Source organism: Ascidiella aspersa, chromosome 1, assembly GCF_963924565.1.
Source record: "Ascidiella aspersa chromosome 1, kaAscAspe10.2, whole genome shotgun sequence".
Lineage (NCBI taxonomy): Eukaryota > Metazoa > Chordata > Ascidiacea > Phlebobranchia > Ascidiidae > Ascidiella > Ascidiella aspersa.
This window is the reverse complement of record NC_139447.1, coordinates 4,411,421-4,427,818: the sequence shown is the minus strand read 5'-3', so window position 1 is coordinate 4,427,818 and position 16,398 is coordinate 4,411,421. Positions and strand designations below refer to the sequence as shown.

The window sequence follows — 16,398 nt, the reverse complement described above, 5'->3', positions numbered from 1 at the left end:
TCGTTCAGCCAACTTTGAGAATCACTGCTGTACATCCCTTACTGCTGTATCTAATCTTACTGAAAAAATGGAAATTGTTCGTAAAGTTTATTCAAAATTTTTACCAACAGCGAGAAAACGAACTTGCGCAGAAGAGCGTTAGTTGCGATACGCTCATTTCGCCAACCCTGGATAAAACAAGTTGCCTGGGGTTGTTGAACACGCGAAAGACTGAGCGACGTAGAGAAAAATCAAACCATTCTGTTTACGATCAATCAGTCTCGTCGTCGTGGAATTCTCGAAACAAGTCGTAAGCGTCGTCAACGCTTTGCCGCTCTGATTTCAAGTTACTATTGCTGCTTTGTGGTTCGTTGCGACTTTCGCGTTCTCGTGGATTCGTGTGACGCTTTCTTCTTTTCAATTCGTCGAACCCACCTGATTTCATGTAACTATCGTTTCTTTGCTGCACGTATTCTGTGAATTCTCGTGGTTTCATGTCACTATCACTTCTTTGCGGTTGGTTGTGACTTTCCTTGCTTCTTTGTGGTTTGTCGTTTATTTCGCTAGTTGGTTCTTCACCCTTGCTTGCACCGCTTTGCTCTTCCTCGATCTGTCTGCTTTTGATGGACTCTGCCTCTTCCAACGCTACTTCTCTTCTCTTCTCTTTGCCAAGAAGGATTGCTTTTTTGAATACTCTGAAGACAGGAGCGGCACAGGGCATTATTTTTCGATGTTAAACACAGTGAACAACCGGCAAACCAAATTATTATTTGCCACAAGACGTATAGTATATTTCGGTGATGGAAAAGGATATAAACCATACACATTTATTTAAAAAAAGTATGGGGATAAGTATTAAAGTAAGCATTGCAACATGCGAACAGTTAAGGGCAAAAACTCACAAAACATAATCTTTTTTTAAAAGGCGATGCCTTTAGAGTTTTAAATGATTTTCTAACAAAAATAAACGACCCAATTTAAAAAAAAAAGTTTTTTATAACCTTACCAATATAGTCAGGCTTACAAAAGACAGTTTCAAAACAACTTTACTACACACCACGAAAATTCCCAACAACAAAGATCATATTAACAGACATCTTTTTACATTCGTTTGTGTTTTGATTGACAGTTGACCAGTTTTATATCACTTTTTCCTATTTCATTGACAAGACACGACAGTTTTTTTTATTTGTTTAATATGAAATGAGTTTTGATTGAGCAGCGACGTACCTTGATTGAAAAGTGACATATTTTGATTCGCCAGTGACGTATTTTGATTCGCCAGTGACGTATTTTGATTTCCAGTGACGTATTTTGATCGGCCAGTGACGTATTTTGATTGAAAAGTCACGCATTTTGATTGACAAGTGACGTATTTTGATTGATCAGTAATTTGATTGGCCAGTGACGTATTTTGATTGAACAGTGACGTATTTTGATTAAAAAGTGACGTATTTTAATTGACAAGTGACGTATTGCGATTGCCAAGTAATGTATTTTAATCGACAAGAGAAGTATTTTGATTGACAAGAGAAGTATTTTGATTAACAAATGACGTGTGTTGATTGACAAGTGACGTACTACGGCAGCTGCGTGTGAGACTCACTTGCAGAAGAACTCTATGGTGGCAATGGAGTCGTCATTTCCCGGAATAGGGAAGGTGACGAGCGAAGGGTTGACGTTGGAGTCCACGATGGCGATGGTCGGGATGTTGATCTTGCACGCCTCGGCAAGCGCCGGATGCTGATCGTTGGGTCCGTCCTTTAGCGAGAGGAGAACGCACACGGTGGGCATCTTCACCTTCTTGGCGAACCGGTAGTACTGGAGCAAAAGGAGAGGTAGGGTTTAGTACCTACGGTTGAACAGTGAAAGTTATATATTAGTTGGATCTCACTAACGACACACTTTTATATTGGCAATCTCGCAGGGTGCGACCTCTAGCGCGATTCATTATCCTAAAACAAGTTGAATGAATTAAAAAAATGGCATATAGGACAACTAAGGGGAAATAAAAGGGTATCAGCAACAAATTCAACTTGTTTTCTCCCACCCTTGAGCAAAACCCTTTGAAAACGGTGCGATACCTGGCGGAATGATTAGCGACACAATTTTATATCGGCAATAGTTGAGATTAGCAAAATGGAATTTGGTGATGTCACTTTCTTCGCGAACCGGTAGTACCAAAGCAAATAGGGGAGGTTAGTAGGTACGGTTGAAATTATATGTTAGCAATAGTTGAGGTTGCCAACAGAAAATCGGTTAGGCACACGGTGGGCATTTTCACCTATAGACCAGGGGTGGGCAAATGTATGCAATAGAAGAGCCATTTGCAGAAAATACAAGTACCAGAGAGCCTCGAAATTATTTCAATACAAAAACGGTTAATATTGTAAATTCAGCAATATAACAAAACGGTAAAAATTAACGAAATAATAATAACGGTAATAACAAACACGCACAACATTTCTTAATGTCAGTCTTTTGTTTGATTCGCTAATCTCTGAAACCTTAGTAATGAAATTGCCTTAACTTGCAGTTTATTAACTCTTCGGATTATATGTCCAATGTTACGCCACAAGCGAATGCTTACCAAACTAAAGAAATGAAAGGAAGAGAAACGGAACTCTTGGTAGCCACAACTTTTTTGGAATTTTACGATTCGACTAAAAGAGCCGCAAAAAACATGCCGGGGAGCCGCAGTTTGCCCACCCCTGTTCTAGACTTTGTACCAACATAGGGGTAGTAGCCGTTGAAACTCACCAGTTGGGATGTCCGATACTTAACATTTTATTGCGGTATCGAAACCTAAAATTTTGGACCAAAAATCGCGATCGGATCCGACACTAAATGACGTCATTAGTCATTACCATGCTGAAACAAGCAAAAAAAGAAATTCTCAAGCTTCACATTAACAGTTCTGTTGTACGTATGGGTTATAAATGTTATTCGTTTCACATTCTATAGTTATTTGTGATAGCTTCGGTTGATTAAAACCAATTTAAGAAGAACTTTAAGAAGAAAGCCATGGGTTATTTTCAAAACAAAAGTGGGTCACGGCCATAAAAAGCTTAAGAGCCCATGGCACAGATTTCTGATAAAGCCTTTTGAGGAAAAACTTGCCGTTTGGGATCGCAAATATTTCCTGGAATTCCTATATTAACTGCTATCGGATCGGCACCGATACCACCCTAATATTGGAAGATATATTCCTTTAACAAATGTCTAATCCTGCCTTTACTTTGGTTTCTAAACTTTAAAGTTTTATTAGGATTATAGGAAGAGTACAGAGATGTCTTGCTTGGCATCGGGTATCGGTTCCGAAACGATATCTTAGGCCAGTGGTTCTCAACCTTTTTTGGCTTGCGGCAATTCTACAATATTTTTCCGTAGGTAATTCACTAGAATGTCACAATAAACGGAACTGGAACAACACTCATCAACTCTAAATAACGTAGGGAACTTGTAATTGGATTTATTCCACTCTAATCTTACACAAAAAGTTGTAAGAGTTGAGCAAAAATCAAAAAAGTATTTCGCGGCAACCACTGTCTTAGTCCATGCCTACTTACCAAGTGACGGTCGGCGAGCGTTCCGTCGTGCCAGGGGCGCGTGTGTGCGAACTCCCCGCATTCTTTGGCCATTAACTCGACCATGTGACCGTGCTGTGGCGATTTGGTGACGAAGAGGAAAATAGCGTCGCGGAAAGCCATGTGAGCCATGAAGTTGAGTGCGCGCTGCAGGTGGACGAACGTTTTGTCCAAGTCGAAGACGTCCACGTCCAGACGGCTACCATACAGGTAGGACTGCATGCGACTGCCCAACAAAGGTAAAACCATTTAGGATTGTCTAGTCCTTTTTACGCATAGCTAAACTCAAGCCCCGTGCAGCTCGAAAAAATACGCTTTGGAGCAATTTTCACGCTTTGCTAAACTCAAGCCCAGTGCAGCTATAGAAAAACGTTACGTTTTTGAGCGATTTTCGCGCGCAGCTCAGCTCAGCGCAGCTGTAGTGTAAACGGGCCTTAAGGTTGTGGGAGTTAATTACACCTTTAATTCGAGACGACTGTGCATTGCGATCGCACTGGCGAGCACATGAACCTATAACTCTGTATTGAATATCAGGAAGAATTCTTAAACATTTAAAGTATGTTATTTTTCCTCCGAGCAACTGTTGGAAAATTTTAAAATTAGCTTTACAGCTACGTAAGTGCGAAAAATTTTCGGAGCGCGAATGATCTTACTACATCCGGTTTGTTTACGTTTTTATACTGTCTTTTCACCTAGATCAGCGCTTCTTTACCGTTGCGCCGTGGAAGGCAGCCAAGTGCGTCACGGAAAACGCATTCAAAATGTTGGACGTATATTTTTTAACATTTATTTTATTTTCGGCATTGTAATAAAAACTGGCAAGAAATTTAAAACAAATCCCGGTATACCAAAAAAATCGCGCTCGCTTTGCTCGCCAGGTGTGCCAACACTGTCCTACTTAACTTTAAATGTTAGCGCGTTCCCTCAAAGTAGTTTTATTACTTTCGTTAGTAGTATGGATGACGACGTGTCAACTCGATATTTAAACCAAACAAACGCTTTTTTTCGCTCTTTGCGCTAACACTTTACAGCCTTCTTAAATCTTATTACGATCCGAGGTCCGGCTGATTCACAGTTGTTTTAACATGAAAATAACACAATTCTTAGTTATCATTTTGTGCGGCCGCAGAGATTTTTCTGAGTTTGGTTTTGGCCCGCGACTAGAAAAAGGTTGCCGACCCCTGGTGGAAAACATCCGGGATTACTTCAGGCGAATTTGTTAAACAAAATCACGCAATAAAAGTGCGATACTCACAAGTCGCGCGATCCCTTCTTGTGCCCGTAATGCACGCGCGCGTCGAACAGCTCGCGCAAGGTGAAGAGGCGCGAGACGCCGAAGTAGTCCTCGTGACGCAGCGACTCCTCAAAGCAGGGGTTGCCAGGCTTCACCTCGCAAAGGGCGTAATCAAGCGGCTCTTCGCTTTCTTCAGGCTTCTGTAACTCTTCAGCCTTTGGAGACGACTCCTCTGTTTCTTCAGGCTGCACTGTCTCTTCGCTCTGTGGAACAGCGACAGCCTCGCTCGACGTTGAATAGAAGGCCGGAGAAAATAGCGAGTGCGATGTTATGAAGGTCCTGGCTTGTTGCTGCTGGCAGTGAGGGTTGCATTTTGCTGTTGTGGTTGTGTATTGGTGGTGGGTCGTTGCGTTGTGTCGTGGTAGTCTGGAAGCACAGCGCTTCAGCAGGCGGAGGCAGGTTTTCATGGCTGCCTAGTTTGTGCTTTTTTTCGCAAGGCCTACGTTTTACGGCTGTGAAGAAAGGAGAGCGCGTTTAGGAAGGGGTAACACTGTAAGCTGGTAATTATATCGCTACGATGAACAAGTTAAAAGCAATCAAAACTGTGCTGATTTTAGGGTTTTGAGCTAATTTTGTTTTTTGGATTAAATCTAAAGTTTTTAAGGATTAAAAACAATTGAAAGAATTTCGGAGCACAATGGTTGGAGGTTGCAGCAAGACGTGGTAAGAATATTAAAGCTCGTATACAAATAACGAGCGGTGACAATGAACACGCGGTGTACTGGCAGGAAAAATCACGAACAGAGTGATAAACTTGCAACGGAGAAAAAATTGTTCATATAGCTCAGGGGTAGCCAACACGTCGACCGCCACATTTCACCTGGTCGATCGCGTCGAATATATGTGGTTTTAACATAAGCGGAACATTAAAATGACCAATTGTTGTCTGGACAAGTCTAAAAAAGCGGTCTTTGACGTAACAAATTGACCTCCATCGCTGGCTTTAAATGCAATTAACGCTCAAAATGTTTAATAAGTGTTCTTGCGATTCTTTTTTACCGAACTAGAGAAGCGAGAGTCTCTAAAAATATTTCAGTTGATCGTAATCAAACATAAGTTGGCTACACCTTTATGATAGTCTTTACTTGTTAAATAGTCGATTAACTTTCGAGACGTCGTTCGTAAGCATATTTAAATAAAAGAATGTTGCTTCTAGGCGTATTGGATTAGGTAGTGAAACAGAGGACCAAACAATTTCAAACGAAAACAAAAACATTTTAAGGTAGAGTTCAATTTGAACAACATTCTCAGCCAGCAACGAAAATGACGATAAACATCTGTAAGTCCGGGAATTTGTGATAATCAGAGTGAACAATAACAGTGATAAACCAAAAAAGCTATGTGTAATGTGTTTTTACGTTACAATGATTGGGTTGACAAGTCCTAGATATTAACAACAAAGTGTGCGCTGTCAACCACTGTATTACAAACCATAAGTTAAAAAATGTCCTAGTTGCAGAACGGCAAACAAAACGACAAATAATGTTTTTTTTTTGCCCCATATCCCTCCGCTTCTTAGACACCCGTGGCCCAACCAACATAAATGCGTTTTTTTGCAACTTATGCTTGAGTGTAATGATGCGATGTGATGGAGAAACGTTCTATTCCAGTTGTTTGATGAGGGCGTCTCTTTCGCGCAAGGCTTTCAGTGCAGCGTCCTTTTCTTTTTTCTGCAAGGTTCTCTTTTTTTGTCGAGCCGCCATTACTCGCCGGTAGTGGTCCATTACCTGGAAGATGTACAAGTTATTATGTTACGGGCAGTGTTCGACTTAAGTCCCAGTAAAGTCATATGTAAAATAACTTAAGTCAAAGTCAAGTCTAAATAACAAGTCAAGTCCCAGTCCAAGTCATCAGTTGCCCAAGTCAAGTCGAAGTTTGATCAAGTCAATTTCAAGTCACGTCCTTGTTATCAAAAATCACGCTAAACAATTGAAATTGTTAAAGTCGTACGATTAGTAACAATGGTGTTAAAGTAAAACACAAGAAAACGGCAACATATAGTAAGCAAAGTATTTTATGCGCAAAAATTAGGATAAATAGCTCAATTTTATGACAAAAATGTTGACAAAAAATAGTCATTTAAGTCATTTGAAAACAGTGAATTAAGCTTTTACAACACTGGTTACGGCCATTTTACTTATACTTAACGACTTAACTTAAGAGCGCTTAAGTCACTGTTTTAAATGACCTAACTGGACTTAAGTAGTTTAGACAAATAACTGTCCAATTACTTGTGTTAAAATTAACAGTTTTATTAAAAAATGGTAATAAAATATTTTTATCTTAAATTTTGCGATAATCAATTTGCTAGCTATATGCTGCGTACTTTTTTTTATTTTTCAGTTAAATTATTGCTCATATTTGGACAAGCTAACTTGCAAATAACACAAAGCGAATAGCTCCGTGTCTAACTTTTAAAATTCCAAGTATATACAGTGCGAAATTGCTTATTAATTAGATAAAAAATGTGAGCTCTTAGATAACAGCTGTTGCCGATTATAATTGAACCAACCAGTTCGCCGTTTAAAACTTTATTTTCGCACTAAAATTTGTATTCAAATGTGCAAAACGTAACAACAATTTAAAAAAAAATTGAATAAACATAAAAAACATACTTTGGGGATTCTATGACCTCGTGCCTATACATAATAATTGCGGAAACCTGTAAATACTTTTGGTTAAGAAGACTGTGCCGCAGAAATTATTTTTTTACATTTATTGAAAACTTGGTCGAATTCCAGGGTGTTTTGACGACATACGAGAAATCCAGGGCGTCTAAAAACGCTCTGCACACCCACGTTCGGCGCCTATTGTTTCGCGAATAGTTGCCGACTCACTTCTGTGTTGATGGTGTCGACGTTCCTCTTGATCTCCTGTCTCTTAATTTCCTCCTTGGCGACCTGGAGGAGCTGCTGAAGGACATCTCTGTTCCTGTTCCCGACCGCTCGCAGCTCCTGTTGGCTCCGGATCAGCTCCGCAAGAACCTCATCCTCCTTCTTCGAGTCGGCCGTGTCCGGTTCTAGGATCCCTGTAAGTAATGTTCGCGTATGAGAGGTCCGCAACATATTGCGCCAACAAAAATTTGGTTATTTTTTTCAGGTTTTACATTTGTTTTTAATTTTTGAAGAAATATAACAACACTGGAGAAGTGTTTGGCATTACTCCGAACCACGATTTTTTTTCTATATTTTGTATATAATAGATCCATATACTAAAGATGTGTTTGCATATAAAAGGCACGCAATATATTGTGTCGCGTGACATAAATTTGGTCTTTTTTTGAAGAAAGTTTTTGGCATTAACCACGAATTTTTTAGTTTTCAGACTTTTTTTAATTTTAGAAAGACATACAACAATACTGGCGGCACTTGGAAATGGAATGTATTGCTTTTTTTAGACAAAAATAAACCTAAAATGTTTATATGGGACAATGAACAACTTTACTCTTAGATTGTAATTCCAAATTCGATTTGCCCAAGCAAAAATTAAAATATAACTGTAAAATAACATTCTTCTGCTTTTACACGGCCATGTTAACAATCATCCAGCACAAATGTTATTCCATCTCCTTTTGGGAAACATATTTCCAGCTTTTAAATCATTTATTTCAGCAAATTTATGTCAAAAAATATCGGATGTGAAATCTGTATATATTGATAACAATCGCTTAAAAATTAAAAATGTAACTGCACAGGTCAAACAAAGTACAAAACGAAACATGTTCACCTTGCTCAATCAGTTCCATTTTAATTCGGGATTCCAACTTGTGGGTGTGGGTCAGCGACTTTGAAAATTTGATCGGGTCAGCTGAAAGATTTCCACTTCCCATAGATAAAGGATTCACACCATCTTTGCCTAAAAGTATGTCCTTTGTTTTGCATGCGTTCGGCATATTTAGCTTATTTTCCTACTAGTTTAGAAATTAGTGAAAAGTAATAGACTACTGGCTACTGATAAGCTACAGTAGCTATACACCAGACCTGGGCAAACTGCAGCCCATTAAGCAAGGTAGCCCAATATGCAAGACAACAAACCCGATTAGTGTTTTTCCTCGGTTGTTAGCAAAACACGACAAAGTGCTCTTAACACCGTAGACCCGTGATGAAAGTAAATGTAACTGCTTTCAAAAAAATAAATAAATAAATAAAAAAGTTTTTTCAGGTAAAAACAAGTTCTTTTAACGAAACTGGCCCGCAGCTCACTTTCTACCAAAAAATAGGCCTTTACCGTTTTCTCTTTATTTTAGAATATATTATTGAATAAATTACACTGGTTAAGCAACCTCGCTTACTCCTATTCTTACCAGATTTGCCAAAACAAGGACATTTATAGCTTTCTGTTTCAAAGGTATCATACACTTTATCGATGGTGTATTTCGGATCCTGTTTTACCCGGCTATCCAGACATTCTCTGTTTCCCATACAGACCCCTGTTAAAAATAATTACCATCCCCTGATATAAACTAATAAATTTATATTTGAAATTACCAGATTCAATGAGGGAAGCAGCATGCTCCGGTGGTAACATGATGTTTTCGTCAACGAATGCAGATATAAGCCTCTGGGTCAATGAACCAAAAGGACACGGGTCGCCTGCAGTCCTTTACACATTAAAAAAATACTTTAAAATGCAGTTAGAAAAGGCAAAACGTTTTATTTACCGTCATGCAACTGTTTCAAGACTTGCTTTATCCACTTTTTTGCATAATTTGATTACTTTTATTTTTACTGTGACCTAATAAAGCATGCTAATGCTAATGTAAAAGCGTGTATTAAAATTTGTCATAGTGAAACGGGTTTTCATGTTTCTGTTTTGATATTTGGGTACACTATGCACGGATCTGTAATGTAACTTGATATTGAATGGCAAAGCCAAAAAGGTCGAGCAGATCGACATCATCTTGATTAAGACGTTTCGATACGAGCTTTTATCATCTTCAGTTAATGTGACTGAGAAGTAATTCAAGCATCACTTATAAAAGGGGGGACGCAATTGTTATCAGTCTAAGTTTCTATAGTTAGAGCATTATTTTAATCTACTCGACATTTTTGGCTTTGCAAATGTTTTAATATTGTTATGTATATATTTTTAATCATAACATATAATTCTAGGTTGATATTCATACATCGTGTCGGACGCTTTCTTCAGAACTCCATCTATCTTGTTGTCTTGCTTTTCTGAAGTTTTAACAATTGCCCGGTTCCCTTCACTCTTCTCTTCACGCATGTCCTCTAGCGCCCACCGCTGGCTGAAATGTTCGCCCAGGTCGGGTATCTGAGGAAATGCAGGTTTCCATGTACAGTTTCAAATCGAGTACAGTTTGAAATACTAATAACGGTATTAACTTGAAACTGTTTAGAAAGTAGTATTTCGAAAAGCCATCGCAAACTCGTCCAACCTGTCGTTCAATGGTAAACGTATATGGTCCCTGTATGACCGGAGGTCGCGAGTTCCAACCTCACTGCAGGCTAGTTGTTTTTCTGGCTTGCCCTGCTTGCAACATTGATCGACAGATTCAACGAGTCTGCGACGGCTTTTCGGTGTACTATTGATACGGAAGCCGTAATCGTTGGTCATAAAGCAGCTTCTGAGGGGCCATATTACAGTTGTTATTAAACACATGTGTGTGTGTGTGTGTGTGTGTCTTTTATTGTTTAGCAAGTAGTATTAAATTAAACTCAAAATGAAGACTGAGCAAAATAGACTAAAAAAGCAACAGACCTGCATGCTGCACTATTTATGTATGGTAAACGAATGTTTTGTAATGTATTTTTTTAAACAACCCAAACTCATACTAGACCCTCCTAATGAGAAGGGCTTATAAGTGCCTAACTGATAGAGCATAAACGGTAATTTATAAAACAAATGTTTGGAAAAAATCTTAGAATAAATAATGCAGTATTGATAATCTAGTTAATAAACACAGACATTATCATTTTTTTTTTTTTGGTCGTGTTAGGTAAGTTGAAAAACTTTTTGGAGCAGTAAAGTTTATTTTTCACTTACCTCATAATACTCTTTATTGTCAACAGCATGAGATTGACAAAGTTTCTCAAGCATGTCGACATGCTCTTGTGTGATAGGGGCACAGTAGGGTTCGATAGATTGCCAAAACTTGTTGGGGGCATCGTTTACAGGTACACGGGTAGGTTGTGAGGCGGGTGAATCTTCAGCCACACTTTCATACTCTAACACTTTGGGCTGCAAAGGCACAATGTAAATTTAAACTGTAACATAGGCCATAAAAGTTTAATTAGTGTTTAATCTATGGTTTTAACACTGTTATCACTTATCAGGTCAATAATATATTCAAAATCAGGGAGTCAAGCTGAACCCAAACCACAACTTTGTGGAACGGTTTTGGGCTAATTTTTAGTCAAAGATCTAATTTAATTCAAGAATTATAACTTCCCATAGAAAATTTCTATTTAGAGTAAAAACAGAAAATCTATTTTGAACACTAATAGTGAAAAAGTAAACAAGTTATGAAATTTACCGTTGACCCTTTGGCCTTTGATCTTCCGGATGATACATTTGTAGATCCGGTTGGAAAATATTTTGCATGTGCGGGAGAGTCTGCCGATTTCAACTTCTTGTTTGGCCGTTCCTCCATTGGTTTTGTGCGTTTGAATTCAAACTATTGAAATAAGTGACATAGACCATTTTTTAGTAATTAATAACCTTGTCTAAAATAACTATAGGCAGGGTTGGCATACATTTTTTATGAAATACATTTTTTTTTTAGATTTTGCAAGACCTAAAATGGAGCTACTTTATGTGTTTAGAATATTATGTGAAAATAAAACAGTATTTAAATACCATGGACAAATAAAAAAAGTTTTTAAAAAACAATGGCACTTTTAAAACACATTTATTAATGTACACATAAAATAAATTTGAAGATTAACAACCTTAGAATTTTGAAAGACGTTTCAAGATGCAAATTAATTTTTAAAAGACATTCAAAGAATTCACCAAATTGAAAGAATTTAAATACAAAGACCTTGTGACAACCCAGTTTGTGTTGAAAAATATTACGTGTGTCATGTTAAATGCAATACTACAATATACCTTTTTGTCCTTTTTTCCCTCCTGGCCGTCGCTTAAGCTTTGTAGACCAGAAATGAGGTGGTGCATTCTCCTGGTGGTTGCCACCAGCAACGTCTCCAAGTCCATTTGCAGAGAATCCATCTCGTCTAGCTGAACCATGTCATCATCGTTGCGGTTTATTACTATAAAAAAATACGGCAAACAAGGTAAAATAAAACAGTAGAAATTAACTGAAGATGATACAAGGTTATATCTAAACATCCTAATCAAACTGATGTCGATCTACTCGATATTTATTGCCTTGCAATTCATTATCAAGCTACATTACAGATCCATGCATAGTGTACCCAAGGTAAAACAATTTTACATTAATGATATAAACTTAAGATTTGCTAGTGATGCTTGTAGTTTCATGTTTAATATGAAAACAAATATAAAAATACTGCAGCACTGTGGAACAGGCATATAATTGAATAATACAAATAATTGTGGTTCAGGGCTAAAGCTATTTGCTTTTTCTTTATATAACTTACTCGTTGTGTACTGTTGACAGTGTCTGGCATGATCCACTGGGGTGTAATCAGGAAAATTGAGTCCATTGAAGTCTCCCATTGTAATAAAGAGAAGTCAAGCTGTATTTTAAACTCACCACTACCTAAATTGCCTAATCTAAAATTGTAAATTGATGGAACATTTATTCAGGTTTGAGGACGTTGCCATATGAGTATGTTTCAAAAATGAAACGGTGGTATACATTTAATAAAAATTATAATTGAAGTAGCTAACCATAAAATAAACCACTAGATTAGCAATGACACCATAGTAAAACAAAAAAATGATCATTGAGTTAAATTGCAATTTGTATACATAAACGAAAATGTTTAAGCAAAAAGTATCGACATTAAAATATATTATAACTTAACAAATTTAAAAGTAAACATTTTGCTAAAAAAATTACTTTGCTCTTCGGGCCCTGGATAACTTATCACGTCTCTTTTTTTGATGCTTTGGAGTTTTGATCTGTCGCTTTTCTCTGTTTTCTTCTTTCACGTTTTTCTTGTGTTCTTTTTTCTCTTCTTTAGTCATGTTTCTCGTACAAATTACTGGATTTTTTTGTTTTGAAGGTGGGCTATCAAGATCAGATGTATCAGAGCCCTGGCTGTCACTCTCTTCGTCACTGTCCAACAAATCAGGAACCTCTCTTGCTCCAGAAAGGTTTGCGTTCATGCCTGTGATCCCCTGATAATAGATCTCGTTTGTTTTTCCTTGTTTTGCATTGGTTACATCCCGTTCAAAGTGCTTTACTTCGTTTAGTCTTTGCGGAATGAAACTCTGTCCGAAAACAGCATCATCGTTATTGTCGTTTTCAGGATTTTCAGATCGGTTTGTTGCCTTCTCCATTGCCTTTGCAAGGTATTGGTCTATATTGGAGTAAGTGATGGTCACGTCTGTGACAAAGTCGAACAGTTCACGCAAGCTCATTGAGGCAACACCCTTTTTACTGAAAAAATCGTTAATGTTAGTGCAGTCTTTCCTGAGAAAGTCAAGTGCTCTGGGGTGGTCGTGCTCGACAGACTGTGACACATCAATTACCACAATCTGATTTTCATGAAAGAGCAAATTAAATTCACTCAAGTCGGCATGGACCAGTTTACATTCGTGGTACATATGGCGAATAAGCAAAACACAATCTAAATACAATTCCCTATACTTGGATTCAGAAAGATTTGTGTCCTTCAGTAGAGGTGCAGGCCAGCCATCGGTCCCAATAAACTTCATAACCAGGACATGGCCTCTCAATAAATAAGGAGTTGGACAGTTGAGTCCTGCGTTAGACATTCTGGTCAAGTTTCTAGTTTCTTTTTCTGCCCAAGTTGCCACCATTTTTCGGGGATTTCCTTTGCAGTAGCCTCGGCGGAATCTGAATTCACCTGACACATACCGATCCCTGTCTTTAAAAGTCAATATTGAAGTCTTGTAAATTTTTATAGCCCTATGTTCTCCATTTGCTGTCGATGCATGGTAAACATTGGCCTCTTTTCCAGTACTAATTACGCCGTTTATTTCACTAATCACATTGCGACTTAGCATTTTAAACAAAATGATACGTGTCCTTGGGTCAAGTACTTGCTCTATTGTGGCACGATCGGATTTGTCCTTTATTCTTTGTGCACCAGCTGCCTTTCGGTTGCCAAAATCGTTGCTGTATTTATAAGATTGATCGTAGTTGTCCAGCTTTATCTTGTTAGAGAATTTCGACAGGGCTTTGCTGTTGGGTTGAAAACTTTGTGAGCTACCCTCACCAATTGAATGGGAACTTAGCAGGGCATCCTCTAAAATATCCAACTCATCCTCAGCAAAGTCATCCTTTTCAACATCAGCATTTTCATCCCAGTCTTCTTCCATTGGGATTTCGTCCCCATTCAACTTGGGAACTTCCCCAATTTTTTGGTCATCCTCTGCGTCATCGAATTGACCAGGTTCAACCTCCATTTTGATTGCCACACTCTACACACTAACTTGTGTAAAATTAACCTAACCCTAGATTGGATATGTTTTAGAGGCAATTTAAACCTAAAAATGAGAAATCAGTTACTAATATGTATACACAAAAATAAAATAAACCAGAATTTCAGAGTAGCTGGACAGTACACATCATTTTGTAAACTAAACAATTTAAGTATACTTTTACAAAAGCAGTTTTTTTAGAAATAATACCCCACAGTATGATTATGATACAAAACAAGACATTGTTTAATTGATTAAAATCAACACCAACATAAAGTTCAAAGAAATATGTCATTTACACATGAACAATCACGGTAAAACACAGTTTTTTTAGCTGTAATACTCTCCCAGACTCCCACGACAGGATAAAAGCTCTAGAAACAAAGAGTCGCTTGTCTTGTGTTACATCTGTGGTCTTGGCGGCCCCATCATCATCACAGGTCCTCCCATCATTGGGGGACCCATGGGGCGCATTGGCATCATTTGGGGCCCGCCCATCATTGGTCCAGGGCCTCTCATCATTGGACCCGGGCCTCTCATCATTGGCCCGCCCATGGGCATGGGACCCATTGGGCCCATCATAGGAGGGGGAATGCCCCCACCTGGGCCAAACGGATTCTGTTGGATTTTTCCTTTCTGGAAAGCCTGTGTTGTTTTGTCGATTAGTTCCTGTGCCTGCTCCTCCATCCAGGTTTGGTAGTAGGTCCGCACATTTTCCTTATGCTTTCTCCCTGAACAGTGGGTTTTTCTCACAGAAGGGGAGTCGTGGGTTAGGTAGGTGTCGCAGTAGTCACAGAAGTACTTAGGCATTTTTATTGATTTATTGAAACACCACTAAAAAATAGTAATAAAATAAGTGACAGATTGCTATTAATCTAATGGTATAAAGCAGGGATGTCCAACATTTTATTATAGTGGGCCGCATTGACACTTGAAATAATTTAATGGGCCGCAGAACCTATTAAGTTTCAAGATTAAGTATTGCTCTAAAGAGTTATAATGGGCCTTGAGAGTTATATATATATATATTTACCCATACTATACTATTAGTGCGCCCCTAAAAGCTGACTGGTACATTTTAATTAGGCTAATATTGAAGGTTTAAAATACTTCTAGGGAGTAAAAATGACTAGCGGGCCGCACAAAAATTTCAGACGGGCCGCAATGTGGCCCGCGGGCCGCAGGTTGGACATCCCTGGTATAAAGAGTAAAGACAATGTGTTATCACAGGGATAAATGAATGAAAAATTACCGTTTTAGCAATCAAGTATACTGTAGACGCAATGAAAATCACCCTAGTTAATATTTTCTCAAATCAGTTATTTTTAGTTTTTTATATGTTTTTAATGATGCAGAAAGAACAACGTTAAACAGTTATCAAATGGTTGTTGGCCACTGGCTGGTCTCGAAAGTATAGTAAAAGTTTCAAGAGATTTTGTGGGTGAACAGCCAAAACTATTGAGGTGAGGTGAACGGTTGCACTAATATTCAAAATGCCTGTAATATTTTCTTCAGTTATGGGTTTCCAACCTAAAATCTTTGACCTGAATTTTGATAATAAAAATTTGTGCAGAATTTTGCAAGTAACTTTAGGCGACCACAAATAATGAAATGCATAAGGGGCTGTTGCAAGTTGGGTAGTTAGGTCTGCTGCACTCTCAGCTGCAGCCGTAGATTTATCAATTTTATGACTGTTTCATTCATTTCTTTAAATGAATTCGGCGCTCTTTCACTATTGTACGTGAAAAGTTATGCCAAAATAATAATAATACCGCATACCACAACGCATATTGTTTGGGTTAGGATGCGGTTAGCGTTTGGGTGAGGGTGGGTCAAGTAATATTATGTTTGTTATTAATAATAACTTGACCCACCCTCAACCAAACGCTAACCCGCAGCCTAATCCAAACAATATGTGCTGTGGTATGCGGCATTTGAAGAATTTTTTTTTTTTATCAATTTTTACGTACAATAGTGAAA

General features: G+C 38.2%; 4 protein-coding genes across 4 annotated transcripts; all 4 read right to left on the bottom strand.

Moving 5' to 3' along the window:
* Window positions 1-85: 85 nt before the first annotated feature.
* On the bottom strand, window positions 86-5,267 carry LOC146166650 (uncharacterized). The gene is made up of 4 exons (XM_083395163.1): window positions 4,822-5,267; window positions 3,549-3,792; window positions 1,586-1,800; window positions 86-674 (listed from the first exon to the last, which is right to left on the bottom strand). The coding sequence occupies exons 1-4, from the start codon at window positions 5,265-5,267 to the stop codon at window positions 251-253; spliced, it is 1,329 nt and encodes a 442-aa protein (XP_083251289.1). The 3' UTR covers window positions 86-250.
* A 1,100-nt stretch (window positions 5,268-6,367) lies between these two features.
* On the bottom strand, window positions 6,368-12,578 carry LOC146166649 (transcriptional adapter 3-A-like). Its single transcript, XM_083387905.1, has 9 exons — window positions 12,444-12,578; window positions 11,932-12,092; window positions 11,357-11,497; window positions 10,867-11,061; window positions 9,986-10,134; window positions 9,348-9,460; window positions 8,587-8,715; window positions 7,698-7,888; window positions 6,368-6,587 (listed from the first exon to the last, which is right to left on the bottom strand). The coding sequence occupies exons 1-9, from the start codon at window positions 12,520-12,522 to the stop codon at window positions 6,462-6,464; spliced, it is 1,284 nt and encodes a 427-aa protein (XP_083244031.1). The 5' UTR covers window positions 12,523-12,578; the 3' UTR covers window positions 6,368-6,461.
* LOC146166648 (serine/threonine-protein kinase RIO1-like) lies at window positions 12,579-14,477 on the bottom strand. The gene has a single exon (XM_083387690.1). It carries the CDS (start codon window positions 14,401-14,403, stop codon window positions 12,865-12,867), a length of 1,539 nt encoding a protein of 512 aa, XP_083243816.1. The 5' UTR covers window positions 14,404-14,477; the 3' UTR covers window positions 12,579-12,864.
* Window positions 14,478-14,484: 7 nt separating this feature from the next.
* On the bottom strand, window positions 14,485-15,253 carry LOC146166647 (U1 small nuclear ribonucleoprotein C-like). Its single transcript, XM_083387798.1, has one exon. It carries the CDS (start codon window positions 15,226-15,228, stop codon window positions 14,821-14,823), a length of 408 nt encoding a protein of 135 aa, XP_083243924.1. The 5' UTR covers window positions 15,229-15,253; the 3' UTR covers window positions 14,485-14,820.
* Window positions 15,254-16,398: the final 1,145 nt, after the last annotated feature.

Bases quoted from the DNA above. Each gene is read 5' to 3' on its own strand.
- LOC146166650 (XM_083395163.1), bottom strand. From the start codon at position 5,267: ATGAAAACCTGCCTCCGCCTGCTGAAGCGCTGTGCTTCCAGACTACCA. The intron at 3,793-4,821 runs GTGAGTATCGCA...TTTGTTGGGCAG, and splicing joins AAGAAGGGATCGCGCGACTT to TCGCATGCAGTCCTACCTGT. The intron at 675-1,585 runs GTGAGTCTCACA...TCCTGTCTTCAG, and splicing joins ACCATAGAGTTCTTCTGCAA to AGTATTCAAAAAAGCAATCC.
- LOC146166649 (XM_083387905.1), bottom strand. From the start codon at position 12,522: ATGGGAGACTTCAATGGACTCAATTTTCCTGATTACACCCCAGTGGAT. The intron at 7,889-8,586 runs GTGAACATGTTT...CATTACTTACAG, and splicing joins AATGGAACTGATTGAGCAAG to GGATCCTAGAACCGGACACG. The intron at 6,588-7,697 runs GTGAGTCGGCAA...TACATCTTCCAG, and splicing joins TCGACACCATCAACACAGAA to GTAATGGACCACTACCGGCG.
- LOC146166648 (XM_083387690.1), bottom strand. From the start codon at position 14,403: ATGGAGGTTGAACCTGGTCAATTCGATGACGCAGAGGATGACCAAAAA.
- LOC146166647 (XM_083387798.1), bottom strand. From the start codon at position 15,228: ATGCCTAAGTACTTCTGTGACTACTGCGACACCTACCTAACCCACGAC.